This window comes from Salvelinus alpinus, chromosome 14 (assembly GCF_045679555.1).
Source record: "Salvelinus alpinus chromosome 14, SLU_Salpinus.1, whole genome shotgun sequence".
NCBI classification, from domain to species: domain Eukaryota; kingdom Metazoa; phylum Chordata; class Actinopteri; order Salmoniformes; family Salmonidae; genus Salvelinus; species Salvelinus alpinus.
Genome location: NC_092099.1, coordinates 56,551,037 through 56,569,222, shown reverse-complemented (window position 1 = coordinate 56,569,222; position 18,186 = coordinate 56,551,037). Strand labels below are relative to the sequence as shown.

The window sequence follows — 18,186 nt, the reverse complement described above, 5'->3', positions numbered from 1 at the left end:
TTCTGTAAATAGGCACTCACCTAACATAATAGTTTGGTTTGCTTTCGTTGTAAAGCCTTTTTGAAAATCGGACACTGTGGCTGGATTTACAACAAGGAATTTTAATTATGGGATTTCTGTTTTGAATTTGGAGCCCTGCAGTTTCACTGGCTGTTGAAGAGGTGGGACGCTACAGTCTCACCTACCCTAGAGAGGTTAATATGTATGTCAATTAGAGGTCGAATGGGCGATTAATTAGGGCCGATTTCAAGTTTTCATAATCGTTAATCGTAATTTATTTTTTACAAAAAAACAAAAAATAAGTCAGTTAAGAACACATTCTTATTTACAATGACGGCCTACCCCATCCAAACCCTAACGACGCTGGGCCAAATGTGCGCCGCCCTATGGGTCTCCCAATCACGGCCGGTTGTGATACAGCTTGGAATCGAACCAGGGTCTGTAGTGACGCCTCTAGCACTGAGATGTAGTGCCTTAGAACACCGAACCTCTCGGGATCCCCCAAAATGTATTATGATCGCGCCAAACAGCACAGGTAAATATTAAATGGGGCCTGATCGGCAATTTCCTGTAGTCCACTAACAGCTCCTCTGTCTTGCTCACATTGAGGGAGAGGTTGTTGTCCTGGCACCACACAGCCAGGTCTCTCATCACCGTCAGTGATCAGGCCTACCACTGTCATGTCATCAGCAAACTTGGTGTTGGAGTAGTGTTAGGCCGTGCAGTCGTGGGTGAACTACGAGTACAGGGGGGGGACTAAGTACACACCACTGAGGGGCCCCAGTGTTGACGACCAGCGTGGCAGACGTGTCACCTACTCTTACCACCTGGGGGCGGCTCGTCAGGAAGTCCAAGAGCCAGTTGCAGAGGAAGGTGTTTAGTCCCAGGGTCCTTAGCTTAGTGATGAGCTTTGTGGGCACTATGGTGTTGAACGCTGAGCTGTAGTCAATGAACAGCATTCTCACACAGGTGTTCCTTTTGTCCAGGTGGGAAAGGGCAGTGTGGAGTGCGATTGAGATTGTGTCATCTGTGGATCTGTTGGGGCGGTATGCGAATTGGAGTGGGTCTAGGATATACAAGATGATGCTGTTGATGTGAGCCATGACCAGCCTTACAAAGCACTTCACGGCGACCAACGTGAGTGCTACGGGGCGGAAATCATTTAGGCAGGTTACCTTCACTTTCTTGGGCACAGGGACTATGGAGGTCTGCTTGAAACATGTAGGTATTACAGACTCGGTCAGGGAGAGGTTAAAAATGTCAGTGAAAACACTTGCCAGTTGGTCCCAACTGCTTTGAGTTTACGTCCTGGTAATCCGTCGTCCCTGCGGCTTTGTGAATGTTGACCTGTTTAAAGGCTATGGAGAGCATGATCACACAGTCATCCGGAACAGCTGGTGCTCTCATGCATGCTTCAGTGTCGTTTGCCTCAAAGCAAGCGTGAAAAGGCATCCAGCTTGCGACTGGGTTTTCCTTTGTAGGCCATAATAGTTAAGCCCTGCCACATCCTACGAGCGTCAGAGCTGGTAGCGAGATTTCTTATAAGCGTTCGGATTAGCGTCCCGCTCCTTGAAAGCGGCAGACCTATCCTTTAGCTCGATGCGGATGTTGCCTGTAATCCATGGCTTCTTGTTGGGATATGTACGTACGGTCACTATGGGGACAACCTCGTCGATGCACTTATTGATGAAGCCATTGGCTGAATCTTTGGAACATATTCCAGTCTATGCTAGCAAAACAGTCCATTGTCTTGACTGTGTGAACCTTCACACCAGTCTGAGGTCCTGAACACTCTGGAGCAGGCTTTCGTCAAGGCTCTCTGTACTTTGCGCCGTTCATCTTTCCTGCCATCCTGACTAGTCTCCCAGTCCCTGCCGTGGAAAAACATCCCCACAGCAAGATGCTCACACCACCATGCTTCACCGTAGGGAGGTTTCCAGGTTTCCTCTAGACGTGACGCTTGGCAATCAGGCCAAAGAGTTCAAAGAGTTCAATCTTGTTTCTCATGGTCAGAGTCTTGAGGTGCCGTTTGGCAAACTCCAAGCGGGCTGTCTTGTGCCTTTTACTAAGGAGTGGTTTTCGTCTGGCCGCTCTACCATAAAGGCCTGATTTGTGGAGTGCTGCGGAGATGGGATAACCTTCCAGAAGGACAACCATCTCCACAGAGGAACTCTGGAGCTCTGTCAGAGTGACTATCAGGTTCTTGTTCACCTCCCTGACCAAGGCCCTGCTTCCCCAACTGTTCAATTTGGCCGGGCGGCCAGCTCTAGGATGTCTTGGTGGTTCCAAACTTCTTCCAATTAAGAATGATGAAGGCCACTGTGTTCTTGAGGACCCTCAATGCTGCAAAAATGCAGCATTGACATGCAACTGTCCAACCTTATATAGACAGGTGTGTGCCTTTCCAAATCATGTCCAATCAATTGAATTTACCAAAGATGGACTCCAATAAAGTTGTAGAAACATCAAGGACGATCAATGGAAACAGGATGCACCTGAGCTCAATTTCAAGCCTCATAGCAAAGGGTCTGAATACTTTGTTTATTTGTTTATTATTTTTAATACATTTGTCATTATGGGGTATTGTGTGTGGATTGCTGAGAATATAAATATATATATATTTTAGAATAATAACGTACCAAAATGTGTAAAATACTTTGAGGGCAGTATCGTGAGAATATCGTGATACAAGGTCCCTGGCAATTCCCATTGTCAATACATAGTATTATAAAGAGATACCAGAACACTGACAGAAAAACAGTTGAGAAGTAGCCTAGTTTAACATGACAAGTTGAACATCATGCACATAGAAATATGATGCTGTTGACTCAAGCAGAATCAATATTATTTCAATATATCAATATTATTTCATATTTCATATTATTTCAGAATCAATATTATTTCATATTTCTGTACATCTGGTTCCCACACTGCAGTCCTTTTTATTTTATTTTATTTTTTTATCCACAATTTTCGTGGTATCCAATCGCTAGTAATTACTATCTTGTCTCATCGCTACAACTCCCGTACAACTCCCGTACGGGCTCGGGAGAGACGAAGGTCGAAAGCCATGCATCCTCCGAAGCACAACCCAACCAAGCCGCACTGCTTCTTAACACAGCGCGCCTCCAACACGGAAGCCAGCCGCACCGATGTGTCGGAGGAAACACCGTGTACCTGGCGACCTTGGTTAGCGCGCACTGCGCCCGGACCGCCACAAGAGTCGCTGGAGCGCGATGAGACAAGGATATCCCTACCGGCCAAACCCTCCCTAACCCGGACGACGCTATGCCAATTGTGCGTCGCCCCACGGACCTCCCGGTCGCGACCGGCCGCGACAGAGCCTGGGCGCGAACCCAGAGACTCTGGTGGCGCAGCTAGCACTGCGATGCAGTGCCCTAGACAACTGCGCCACCCGGGAGGCCCACACTGCAGTCCTTAATAATGAACTATAGACAGGCTGGATCAGGAAGTTGAAGAGTAATAGACTGGAGATCCTTCCTGCTACACTCAGTCCCTCCTTCATTCTAAATATATACTGTATATACACTATATCTGATATCTCCAGGAGTAGTAAGTATACGTGTTTTGTCTTTATCTGCTGTCTAGTACTGTCTTTATGCTAGCTAGGGCCATCTACTTGGTCCTGCCTGTATTCCTAGTAGCCTACTTGGTCCTGCCTGTATTCCTAGCAGCCTACTTGGTGTGTTAACTGCTGACTGATCAGAACTTGCAGATAGTTGTTGACAACCAATAAAGTGGCAAGTCCATTTGTGACTTGTTTTGTTAATCAGTGGCTGTATTGGAGGGGGAGTGGTTTCACCTCTCGACGGCAACACCAATTAGTACAGAGAGGTGTGCTCTCCACCAATTAGTACAGAGAGGTGTGCTCTCCACCAATTAGTACAGAGAGGTGTGCTCTCCACCAATTAGTACAGAGAGGTGTGCTCTCCACCAATTAGTACAGAGAGGTGTGCTCTCCACCAATTAGTACAGAGAGGTGTGCTCTCCACCAATTAGTACAGAGAGGTGTGCTCTCCACCAATTAGCAATTAGTACAGAGAGGTGTGCTCTCCACCAATTAGCAATTAGTACAGAGAGGTGTGCTCTCCACCAATTAGTGTTAGTACTTCATTCTCCCCTGGTTTCTCAGCTGTAAGCGGCGGTTTTGTCACCGAAACAAAGGCGGGTCTGCAGAGTTGTTCAAGGAAGGAAAGAGGACCACACCACTCTCTCACTTGAGAATCTCACCTAGTTATTTTCAGATGATCTCATTTTGATATTTTTGTAGCTTTGTCAACAAAGCTACAGAGGGTAGTGCGTATGGCCCAATACATCACTGGGGCCAAGCTTCCTGACATCCAGGACCTCTATACCAGGCGGTGTCAGAGGAAGGCCCTATAAAACTGTCGAAGACTCCAGTCACTCAAGTCAGACTGTTCTCTCTGCTACCGCACGGCAAGCGGTACCGCAGCACCAAGTCTAGGTCCAAGAGGCTCCTTAACAGCTTCTACCCCCAAGCCATAAGACTGCTGAACAATTAATTAAATGGCCACCCGGACTACTTACTTTGACAACCCCCCCCCTCTTTGTTTTTACACTGCTGCTACTCACTGTTTATTATCTATGCAGACACTTCACCCCTACCTACACTACTGTTCAAAAGTTTGGGGTCACTTACAAATGTCCTTGTTTTTTAAAGAAAATCACATTGTTCTGTCCATTAAAATAACATCAAAATGATCAGAAATACAGTGTAGACATTGTTAATGTTGTAAATGACTATTGTAACTGGAAACAGCAGATTTTTCTATGGAATATCTACATAGGCGTACAGAGGCCCATTATCAACAACCATCACTCCTGTGTTCCAACAGCACGTTGTGTTAGCTAATCCAAGTTTATCATTTTAAAGGAATAACTGATCATTAGAAAAACCTTTTGCAATTATGTTAGTACAGCTGAAAACTGTTGTACCGATTAAAAAAGCAATAAAACTGTCCATCTTTAGACTAGTTGAGTATCTGCACCACATACTCTCACTACTGGTGTCCCCCAGCGCTCGTTTCTAGGCCCTCTCCTCTTCTTTCTATACACTAAGTCACTTGGCTCAGTCATATCCTCACATGGTCTCTGCGTGCCTGGCAGATATTGCAACTCGGCCCACCACCTCAAGACTGAGATGCACACCGTCTCGGGAAGGCCTGTCCGCTCAAAGAACTCTCCATCACGGTTGACAACTAGTGTTGATCTCTGCAAACATCAAAGCAGCTATTCGCTACTGCAGGTTCTTGCTCTACAACATCCGTAGAGTACTACCCTACCTCAGACAGGAAAGACGCAGGTCCTAATCCAGGCACTTGTCCTCTTCCGTCTGGACTACTGCAACTCGCTGTTGGAGGGCTCCCGGCTTGTGCCATCAAACCCCTGCAACTTAACCACAACGCTGCAGCCCACCTGGTTTTCAACCTTCCTAAGTTCTCCCAGGTCACCCCGCTCCTCCACACACATCCAGCTGAAGCTCGCATCCACTACAAGACCATGGTGCTTAGCTACAGAACAGCAAGAGGAACTGTCCCTTTCCTATCTTCAGGCTATCTACATAACAGCAAGAGGAACTGTCCCTCCCTACCTTCAGGCTATCTACATAACAGCAAGAGGAACTGTCCCTCCCTACCTTCAGGCTATACTCAAACCCTACATCCCAGCCCGAGCACTCCATTCTGCCACCTCAGGTCTCGTGGCCCTCCCACCCCTATAGGAGAGCAGCCCCCACTCAGCCCAGTACAACCTCTTCTCTGTCCTGGAACCCCAATGGTGGAACCGCAGAGTACCTGCTCACCTTCCGAAAACATCTGAAACAGTATCTTAAATAATAATCCTCCTCCTCACCTCGACCCTAACATGATCACCGTCACACAGTTCACATAGCTTACTAGAGGAGCATCCCACCATGGGTTTGAACCACAGAGACCGTGCTGAACACTCGTTCCATGACGCTACAGTTAAACTATAAGAGTGGTTTACTCTAAACCACGAGCTGGGCTCTTTCTGATACACTCAGCCCCTCCAACAATGCCATTATTCTAGAAGCTTGGAGAACACAGGAAAGCTTGGGGAGAGAAAGAGGACGTGAGAAAGAATTATCTAAGTTAAGGTGACTCAGTCTTCCTGACCAGCTCCCGACCCCCTGCCCCAGTCCCTCTGGTAGATGACCTGACCAGCTCCCGACCCCCTGCCCCAGTCCCCCTGGTAGATGACCTGACCAGCTCCCGACCCCCTGCCCCAGTCAGATGACCTGACCAGCTCCCGACCCCCTGCCCCCCTGGTAGATGACCTGACCAGCTCCCGACCCCCAGCCCCCCTGGTAGATGACCTGACCAGCTCCCGACCCCCAGCCCCCCTGGTAGATGACCTGACCAGCTCCTGACCCCCAGCCCCCCTGGTAGATGACCTGACCAGCACCCGACCCCCAGCCCCCCTGGTAGATGACCTGACCAGCTCCCGACCCCCTGCCCCCCTGGTAGATGACCTGACCAGCTCCCGACCCCCAGCCCCAGCCCCCCTGGTAGATGACCTGACCAGCTCCCGACCCCCTGCCCCCCTGGTAGATGACCTGACCAGCTCCCGACCCCCTGCCCCCCTGGTAGATGACCTGACCAGCTCCTGACCCCCAGCCCCAGTCCCCCTGGTAGATGACCTGACCAGCTCCCGACCCCCAGCCCCCCTGGTAGATGACCTGACCAGCTCCCGACCCCCTGCCCCCCTGGTAGATGACCTGACCAGCTCCCGACCCCCAGCCCCAGCCCCCCTGGTAGATGACCTGACCAGCTCCCGACCCCCAGCCCCCCTGGTAGATGACCTGACCAGCTCCCGACCCCCTGCCCCCCTGGTAGATGACCTGACCAGCTCCCGACCCCCAGCCCCAGCCCCCCTGGTAGATGACCTGACCAGCTCCTGACCCCCAGCTCCCGACCCCCTGGTAGATGACCTGACCAGCTCCCGACCCCCTGCCCCAGTCCCCCTGGTAGATGACCTGACCAGCTCCCGACCCCCAGCCCCCCTGGTAGATGACCTGACCAGCTCCCGACCCCCTGCCCCAGTCCCCCTGGTAGATGACCTGACCAGCTCCCGACCCCCAGTCCCCCTGGTAGATGACCACAGGTCCACATCCAGGTCAACTCCAGCCACTACGGCCCTACATGGCTAGTCACAGAGGCTAGGAACCACTAGCTATCCTCCCACCACATAACCCTCAGGGCTGAAGGGAAGACCACACAACTTTTAGCTGAGATCATCTGCCTCGTCACTCAGCATGTCTGCTAGAAAACAAGTATGATTCACCATCTGCTGCATTGATGAGAAGTGGAATTATTCAGGTATCTGAGCTGCCAAACTAACAGTCCTCATCATGTCAATGTGACGTTTCATCTTTATTTCCTGATCTGGCCCTAGAATCCCTGATGAGCCAGCTTGTCGATTAGAGAGGTGTTAGTAGTCTACAATCAATGGCCTTTTCTCATCAAAGCCTCGACCTACAGAGGAAACAGAGGAAGTGGTCCTATGCTGGAGGACCCTGAGGAACCATCAGCTCATTTCCTGTCTCTTATATCACATCAGGAGAGCCATAGGATGAGTGTACCTCAGAGGAGAGCAGCACTGAGTCAGTAGTAGACTACTAGTAGTAGACTAGCTGTAATGTAGACTACATGTGTGCTGGCGGGGAGCTGTAATGTAGACTACATGTGTGTTGGTGGAGAGCTGTAATGTAGACTACATGTGTGTTGGTGGGGAGCTGTGATGTAGACTACATGTGTGTTGGTGAGGAGCTGTGATGTAGACTACATGTGTGTTGGCGGGGAGCTGTAATGTAGACTACATGTGTGTTGGCGGGGAGCTGTAATGTAGACTACATGTGTGTTGGTGAGGAGCTGTGATGTAGACTACATGTGTGTTGGCGGGGAGCTGTAATGTAGACTACATGTGTGTTGGCGGGGAGCTGTAATGTAGACTACATGTGTGTTGGTGGGGAGCTGTGATGTAGACTACATGTGTGTTGGCGGGGAGCTGTGATGTAGACTACATGTGTGTTGGTGGGGAGCTGTAATGTAGACTACATGTGTGCTGGTGGAGAGCTGTAATGTAGACTACATGTGTGTTGGTGGAGAGCTGTAATGTAGACTACATGTGTGTTGGTGAGGAGCTGTGATGTAGACTACATGTGTGTTGGCGGGGAGCTGTAATGTAGACTACATGTGTGTTGGCGGGGAGCTGTAATGTAGACTACATGTGTGTTGGTGGGGAGCTGTAATGTAGACTACATGTGTGTTGGCGGGGAGCTGTAATGTAGACTACATGTGTGTTGGCGGGGAGCTGTAATGTAGACTACATGTGTGTTGGTGGGGAGCTGTAATGTAGACTACATGTGTGTTGGTGGAGAGCTGTAATGTAGACTACATGTGTGTTGGTGGGGAGCTGTAATGTAGACTACATGTGTGTTGGTGGGGAGCTGTAATGTAGACTACATGTGTGTTGGTGGGGAGCTGTAATGTAGACTACATGTGTGTTGGTGGGGAGCTGTAATGTAGACTACATGTGTGTTGGTGGGGAGCTGTAATGTAGACTACATGTGTGTTGGTGGAGAGCTGTAATGTAGACTACATGTGTGTTGGTGGGGAGCTGTAATGTAGACTACATGTGTGTTGGTGGGGAGCTGTAATGTAGACTACATGTGTGTTGGTGGGGAGCTGTAATGTAGACTACATGTGTGTTGGTGGAGAGCTGTAATGTAGACTACATGTGTGTTGGTGAGGAGCTGTAATGTAGACTACATGTGTGTTGGTGGGGAGCTGTAATGTAGACTACATGTGTGTTGGTGGAGAGCTGTAATGTAGACTACATGTGTGTTGGTGGGGAGCTGTAATGTAGACTACATGTGTGCTGGTGGGGAGCTGTAATGTAGACTACATGTGTGTTGGCGGGGAGCTGTAATGTAGACTACATGTGTGTTGGTGGGGAGCTGTAATGTAGACTACATGTGTGTTGGTGGAGAGCTGTAATGTAGACTACATGTGTGTTGGCGGGGAGCTGTAATGTAGACTACATGTGTGTTGGTGGGGAGCTGTAATGTAGACTACATGTGTGTTGGCGGGGAGCTGTAATGTAGACTACATGTGTGTTGGTGGGGAGCTGTGATGTAATGTAGACTACATGTGTGTTGGTGGAGAGCTGTAATGTAGACTACATGTGTGTTGGTGGAGAGCTGTAATGTAGACTACATGTGTGTTGGTGGGGAGCTGTAATGTAGACTACATGTGTGTTGGTGGGGAGCTGTAATGTAGACTACATGTGTGCTGGTGGGGAGCTGTGATGTTACTTCCCTTCTGTTACAGTACATCTCCTGCAAAAACAAACAAGACAACAAAACTCAAAGAACAAGCAGTGCCGTCACAAGTCTGGCAGTGCCGTCACAAGTCTGGCAGTGGCTGCAGGGCCGGGGAGGGGAGGGAAAAAGAAGCTGACTGGCTGCAGGGCCGGGGAGGGGAGAAGCTGACTGGCTGCAGAGCCGGGGAGGGGAGAAAGAAGCTGACTGGCTGCAGAGCCGGGGAGGGAAGGGAAAAAGAAGCTGACTGGCTGGAGAGCCGGGGAGGGGAGGGAAAAAGAAGCTGACTGGCTGCAGGGCCGGGGAGAAAGAAGCTGACTGGCTGCAGAGCCGGGGAGGGGAGAAGCTGACTGGCTGCAGAGCCGGGGAGGGGAGAAGCTGACTGGCTGCAGAGCCGGGGAGGGGAGAAGCTGACTGGCTGCAGAGCCGGGGAGGGGAGAAGCTGACTGGCTGCAGAGCCGGGGAGAAAGAAGCTGACTGGCTGCAGAGCCGGGGAGAAAGAAGCTGACTGGCTGCAGAGCCGGGGAGGGGAGAAGCTGACTGGCTGCAGAGCCGGGGAGGGGAGAAGCTGACTGGCTGCAGAGCCGGGGAGGGGAGAAGCTGACTGGCTGCAGAGCCGGGGAGGGGAGAAGCTGACTGGCTGCAGAGCCGGGGAGGGGAGAAGCTGACTGGCTACAGGGCCGGGGAGGGGAGAGAAGCTGCTCCTCCGTCTACAGTCATTACTGCCTCACTGCATAGGAAAATAAAAACATGTCTAAGTCCAATGAGAGAGAGAACGCAGGAGAGCGAGACAGCGAGGACAAGGAGAGAAACAGACAGCGAGGACAAGGAGAGAAAGAGACAGCGAGAGACACAGCAAGGACAAGGAGAGAGACAGCGAGGACAAGGAGAGAAAGAGACAGGAGAGAGAGAGACCATTGCTGCTTGCAGAGCTCCACCAGACCAGGAAGTGACACAGAGAGAACAGGAAGGAAGAGGAAACAGCTGGACAGACATAGATTCTGGTTCCACTGGCTTCTAGTCAAAGCACACATCCACTACAAGACCATGGTACTTGCCTACGGAGCAACAAGAGGAACTGCCCCTCCCTACCTTCAGACTATGCCCTACACAAGCACACCATTCTGCCACCTCTGGTCTATTGGCCCTCCCAGCCTACGGGAGGCAGCTGCAGCTCAGCTCTTCTCTGTCCTGGAACACCATGGTGGAACCATCTCCCCCTGAAGCTAGGACAGCAGAGTCCCTGTCCATCTTCCCCCAGAAGCTAAGACAGCAGAGTCCCTGTCCATCTTCCCCCTGAAGCTAGGACAGCAGAGTTCCTGTCCATCTCCCCCCTGAAGCTAGGACAGCAGAGACCCTGTCCATCTCCCCCCTGAAGCTAGGACAGCAAAGTCCCTGTCCATCTCCCCCCTGAAGCTAGGACAGCAGAGTTCCTGTCAATCTCCACCCCATCCCGTACAAAGGGCTCTGGTCACCAGTAATGGCACCCCATCCCGTACAAAGGGCTCTGGTCACCAGTAATGGCACCCCATCCCGTACAAAGGGCTCTGGTCACCAGTAATGGCACCCCATCCCGTACAAAGGGCTCTGGTCACAGTTAATGGCACACCATCCCGTACAAAGGGCTCTGGTCACAAGTAATGGCACCCCATCCTGTACAAAGGGCTCTGGTCACCAGTAATGGCACCCCATCCCGTACAAAGGGCTCTGGTCACAGGTAATGGCACCCAATCCCGTACAAAGGGCTCTGGTCACAAGTAATGGCACCCCATCCCGTACAAAGGGCTCTGGTCACAAGTAATGGCACCCCATCCCGTACAAAGGGCTCTGGTCACCAGTAATGGCACCCCATCCCGTACAAAGGGCTCTGGTCACAGGTAATGGCACCCCATCCCGTACAAAGGGCTCTGGTCACCAGTAATGGCACCCCATCCCGTACAAAGGGCTCTGGTCACAGGTAATGGCACCCCATCCCGTACAAAGGGCTCTGGTCACAGGTAATGCACTGTAGGGAATAGGGTGCAATTTGCGACATAACAGGGAAACAAACTTAGGACATGATAGTTATGTCTAAGGCTTTGACTGTCCCCGATTCTCATCAATGATAATATGGCACAATTTATTTTTACTCTTCCATAGAACACTAACACGCTTAGACCCAACCAGAAAAAGTCCCTCTGCTAACACCATCACTAGTCCTCAGTCTAATCAGATAATAACCTATAGGTCACTGCTGACACCATCACTAGTCCTCAGTCTAATCAGATAATAATCTATAGGTCACTGCTGACACCATCACTAGTCCTCAGTCTAATCAGATAATAACCTATAGGTCACTGCTGACACCATCACTAGTCCTCAGTCTAATCAGATAATAACCTATAGGTCACTGCTGACACCATCACTAGTCCTCAGTCTAATCAGATAATAATCTATAGGTCACTGCTGACACCATCACTAGTCCTCAGTCTAATCAGATAATCTATAGGTCACTGCTGACACCATCACTAATCCTCAATCTAATCAGATAATAATCTATAGGTCACTGCTGAGGCTCTGCATGGCCTAATACAGCTGCTCACTACATAACGATGAGTCTTGCTAAGTGTCCATCACAAATGGCACCCTATTCCCTATATAGTGCACTACATTTGACTAGAGCCCTATGGCCCCTGGTCAAAAGTAGTGCACATCATAGGGAACAGGGTACCAATTGTGACATGCTAAGACTTCAGTCCCACTGCTGGAACAATCTGCAGATCTGGTTGAAATTGGATGAACCAGTGGCACTCAGGCAGTTTAGGATATTGATTGAAGACCTGGTAGCTGAAAGATGTCGATGATTTGTGTATTTGAACTGTTTCTTGTATCCTATAAAAACGTGGAAATTGTAAAAAGCATGGCTCCCTTGTAAAAAAAGACCTTGGTCTCAATGGGACTATAAAGGTCAAATAAAGACATTTGATACCCCTTTCCTGATACATGGAGTCCTGCAGGGCAGTTTAGAGTGGCTCAGTGGTTCCATTTCTAAATTAATCCCTCTTCTCTTTTCAACACCATCTACTAGATTAATCTGACTTTGAGTAAAGGTGGAATCAGGGGTTTGATCTTCCGGACTGAGGGGGAGGTTGAAGAGTGTACAGTCAGCAGCACACTGATCAGCTATAACAGGACCAAGGTTGAGTGTGTTTATATTTCAGCATCCATTGTTGGTGCATTCATCCCATGTACACAGGAGGTATTGAGGAAGTTACTGACACACTGCATCTTTCAGATGGCTCAGAGTAATGCCTGGATCACACCAGGGGCATCATTGCATTTTGGTACACCAGAAGTACATTCATTTTCAATAGAATGCTTCCTTAACACCCGGCCAGCTGAACCAATGGGTGGGAGGAAACACTGTTCAACTGACGACAGCAGTCAGCTGGTGCCCGGGCCTGCCACAAGGAGACGCTAGACCGCGATAAGCCAAGTAAAGCCCCCCCCACCCCCCCCCACCCCCCCAGGACGCCGCTGGGACAAATGTGCACCGCCCTATGGGACTCCCAGTCACGGCCAGTTGTGGCACAGCCTGGGATCGAACCCAGGTCTGTAGTGACGCCGCAAGCACTGCAATGGCACTCGGGAGGCCCGCTTCACTACTTTTCTGCCAACGCACAGATAGCCTTGAACGTTGTGATTCGGCCACACCTTCACTGTCTGATGGCACCTTCGTTACAGGTTCTGCATTGTCAGTATGACCAAGGACACTGTAGAAAGAGCAATGAACTTCAATACTGTGCCCACTGAGAAAAACCTGATTCTTGAAGAGTTGGAAGGCTATTCAAACAGCATAACCCAGAGTTGGTGCTATCTGATCATCAACAAGAGACAGTGTTATTCAACCTTAACATTGAAATGGATTGTCTGACGTTGGCATTCTGTGTGTGTGTGTGTGTGTGTGTGTGTGTGTGTGTGTGTGTGTGTGTGTGTGTGTGTGTGTGTGTGTGTGTATAAACCACTGGTTTTACATTTAATACCCACAATGCAATACGGTGGTCCTCTTTTCCATGTCTCCCTCATCATACTTTTGCATAAACAAATTGGGGAATGAAAAACATCCATGTCACGAGAACATGAGTTAGCTACATGACATTAATCAGGGCGCGTGTCAGACAGCTGTGGTTTAAATTATTAAATAATAATTAAATAATTAAATACTAGCCTATTTTATAACTTTGGGATCTCTTCCTTTTAACTTTCCCAAATGTCAATTGGACAACTTCCAAAATAAGTCCCATTTCTCGTGGCCGACACCTAGTCCTCATAAACATCGGAAATGTTTTGGCGCTCGAGTTTGGCGACTGAGCACTCTGTTCAAAATATTAATCACAAAAGTACTTTCATCGATTGGACTTGATTTGTGTGTGGAATAGGCTACTTCCGATCTCAATTTCAGCAGATAATTAGCTGTAAAGTCTGCCAAAGAGCAGCCTCGTTCCACACATAGCTAGCCACGGTAGCTAACGTGTGCTGAGACGGGAGTGACTCGCCTACCTTCCGAGAGTTCCAGCTCCAACTCCGCCAGCTTCTCCCGAACCTCCACCGGGAGTGTCATGGCGATAGCCGGGGTCGGTTCCAACATCATTAGTAATCCGGTAGAATTCCTCTCAGCCATGTTCCAGTCCGGTCCGATTGGGCCGAGACTCCCGTCAGAGGACAGAGTGATGTCCAGTCTCCTCCGGCTGCTTGCCTGGTGTAACGTTAGCAGGCGGGTGGTGGCTGACGGTTGCTAGCTACTGCAGACAGATGTGCGAAAAAGCCCTACATCACCATGGCACAGACTTTCATTAGCTCGTTAGCTAGCTAACCCTGCTAGCCACATTCCTAAAGTAACGTTGAGGCTAAATCACGAAACAGTTACGAATTCGGTTGATCTGGACAGAGGTGGGTTTCCTATCCACGGTGTCTGTGTCGAGCGGCTGGACCTGATAACTCATCCAACTCTGATACACAGCACCGCCGCCATTGCATCATAGTAACAGCAGCCCGAAGATGATGCACGTTCACGGTGTCTGGCGCGTCATGGGGAAAATGCATGCTCACCTACATACCGGTACGTTTTGCATATTGGCTACACATTTTTCCTGCATCACATGTAAAACCATGGAGGTTGGAATAGTATGGTGGGGGGGAAATTACATCACAGACAGACTTCTTGGACAAAACCTCTGAGCAATCAGACTGATTGACACCAGATGATCTGCTGACACCGAAATTAACCTGGATAGCCATCTAGCGGTGCGGTGCGGTGCGGTTTAACGTTCTTCTTCGATGAGGTTTAACGGTGGTTGGCATCCAATACATGTTGCATTACCGCCACTTACTAGACTGGAGTATAACTCCTTTACACTTTGCTTGAAAATAAAAATGAATAAATCAACAAATACCCTACCATCTACCATCTAACCCTACACTCACTATAAACCCACCACCCTACTCCACTATTTAAAAACCCTACCATCTACCATCTAACCCTACACTCACTATAAACCCACCACCCTACTCCACTATTTAAATACCCTACCATCTACCATCTAACCCTACACTCATTAACAACCTACCACCCTACTCCACTATTTAAATACCCTACCATCTACCATCTAACCCTACACTCACTATAAACCCACCACCCTACTCCACTATTTAAATACCCTACCATCTACCATCTAACCTACTCCACTATTTAAATACCCTACCATCTACCATCTAACCCTACACTCATTAACAACCTACTCCACTATTTAAATACCCTACCATCTACCATCTACCCCTACACTCATTAACAACCTACCACCCTACTCCACTATTTAAATACCCTACCATCTACCATCTAACCCTACACTCATTAACAACCCACCACCCTACTCCACTATTTAAATACCCTACCATCTACCATCTAACCCTACACTCATTAACAACCTACTCCACTATTTAAATACCCTACCATCTACCATCTAACCCTACACTCATTAACAACCCACCACCCTACTCCACTATTTAAATACCCTACCATCTACCATCTAACCCTACACTCATTAACAACCTACCACCCTACTCCACTATTTAAATACCCTACCATCTACCATCTACCCCTACACTCACTATAAACCCACCACCCTACTCCACTATTTAAATACCCTACCATCTACCATCTAACCCTACACTCATTAACAACCCATCACCCTACTCCACTATTTAAATACCCTACCATCTACCATCTAACCCTACACTCATTAACAACCCACCACCCTACTCCACTATTTAAATACCCTACCATCTACCATCTAACCCTACACTCATTAACAACCTACCACCCTACTCCACTATTTAAATACCCTACCATCTACCATCTAACCCTACACTCATTAACAACCTACCACCCTACTCCACTATTAAAATACCCTACCATCTACCATCTAACCCTACACTCATTAACAACCCACCACCCTACTCCACTATTTAAATACCCTACCATCTACCATCTAACCCTACACTCATTAACAACCCACCACCCTACTCCACTATTTAAATACCCTACCATCTACCATCTAACCCTACACTCATTAACAACCTACTCCACTATTTAAATACCCTACCATCTACCATCTAACCCTACACTCATTAACAACCTACCACCCTACTCCACTATTTAAATACCCTACCATCTACCATCTAACCCTACACTCATTAACAACCTACTCCACTATTTAAATACCCTACCATCTACCATCTAACCCTACACTCATTAACAACCTACTCCACTATTTAAATACCCTACCATCTACCATCTAACCCTACACTCATTAACAACCTACCACCCTACTCCACTATTTAAATACCCTACCATCTACCATCTACCCCTACACTCACTACAAACCCCCCACCCTACTCCACTATTTAAATACCCTACCATCTAACCCTACACTCATTACCAACCTACCACTCTACTCCACTATTTAAATACCCTACCATCTACCATCTAACCCTACACTCATTACCAACCTACCACCCTACTCCACTATTTAAATACCCTACCATCTACCATCTAACCCTACACTCATTAACAACCTACCACCCTACTCCACTATTTAAATACCCTACCATCTACAATCTAACCCTACACTCATTATCAACCCACCACCCTACTCCACTATTTAAATACCCTACCACCTACCATCTACCCCTACACTCATTACCAACCTACCACCCTACTCCACTATTTAAATACTCTACCATCTACCATCTAACCTACTCCACTATTTAAATACCCTACCATCTACCATCTAACCCTACACTCATTAACAACCCACCACCCTACTCCACTATTTAAATACCCTACCATCTACCATCTAACCCTACACTCATTACCAACCCACCACCCTACTCCACTATTTAAATACTCTACCATCTACCATCTAACCCTACACTCATTACCAACCCACCACCCTACTCCACTATTTAAATACTCTACCATCTACCATCTACCCATACACTCATTACCAACCTACCACCCTACTCCACTATTTAAATACTCTACCATCTACCATCTAACCTACTCCACTATTTAAATACCCTACCATCTACCATCTAACCCTACACTCATTACCAACCCACCACCCTACTCCACTATTTAAATACTCTACCATCTACCATCTAACCCTACACTCATTAACAACCTACCACCCTACTCCACTATTTAAATACCCTACCATCTACCATCTACCCCTACACTCATTAACAACCCCCCCACCCTACTCCACTATTTAAATACCCTACCATCTACCATCTAACCCTACACTCATTACCAACCCACCACCCTACTCCACTATTTAAATACCCTACCATCTACCATCTAACCCTACACTCACTATAAACCCACTCCACTATTTAAATACCCTACCATCTAACCCTACACTCATTAACAACCCACCACCCTACTCCACTATTTAAATACTCTACCATCTACCATCTAACCTACTCCACTATTTAAATACCCTACCATCTACCATCTAACCCTACACTCATTAACAACCCACCACCCTACTCCACTATTTAAATCTATTTAGTTCTACTTCAGGCCAACAACCTGAAAGGATGGGACACCACTACTTAACACACCCTGTAACTCTTCTGATGTTAAGCCTCTCACACCCAAATACCTCTCTGCAGCTGCCACCACAACCTCTATTGTCTGTGACTTACGTTCCATCCCTGCAGTACAGTTGATAACCATTGGCTATAAATGCTATAAATCCAATCTTACTGAGACATATATCACTTGTTGCCCCCCCCCCCACCTCCCTCTGTTCTGGTACAGGTCTACTAGTCACACCACTCCTTTAAGGATCCCTCCCTCTGTACTGGTACAGGTCTACTAGTCACACCACTCCTTTAAGGATCCCTCCCTCCGTACTGGTACAGGTCTACTAGTCACACCACTCCTTTAAGGATCCCTCCCTCCGTACTGGTACAGGTCTACTAGTCACACCACTCCTTTAAGGATCCCTCCCTCTGTACTGGTACAGGTCTACTAGTCACACCACTCCTTTAAGGATCCCTCCCTCCGTACTGGTACAGGTCTACTAGTCACACCACTCCTTTAAGGATCCCTCCCTCTGTACTGGTACAGGTCTACTAGTCACACCACTCCTTTAAGGATCCCTCCCTCTGTACTGGTACAGGTCTACTAGTCACACCACTCCTTTAAGGATCCCTCCCTCTGTACTGGTACAGGTCTACTAGTCACACCACTCCTTTAA

General features: G+C 48.4%; 1 protein-coding gene across 4 annotated transcripts in view; it reads right to left on the bottom strand.

The window, feature by feature from the left end:
- The window catches only part of dip2a (disco-interacting protein 2 homolog A), a 275,105-nt gene extending 260,173 nt beyond the window's left edge, over nucleotides 1–14,932 (bottom strand). For 2 of the 4 annotated variants that reach the window (XM_071341937.1, XM_071341940.1), the window contains exon 1: nucleotides 13,922–14,921. In XM_071341937.1, coding sequence (XP_071198038.1) covers nucleotides 13,922–14,042 — 121 coding nt within the window. In that variant the 5' untranslated portion in view covers nucleotides 14,043–14,921. Of the gene's footprint in view, nucleotides 1–13,921 lie in introns of all 4 variants that reach the window. The other 2 variants (XM_071341941.1, XM_071341938.1) reach the window with 2 other exon arrangements.
- Between the last annotated feature and the right edge of the window lie 3,254 nt (nucleotides 14,933–18,186).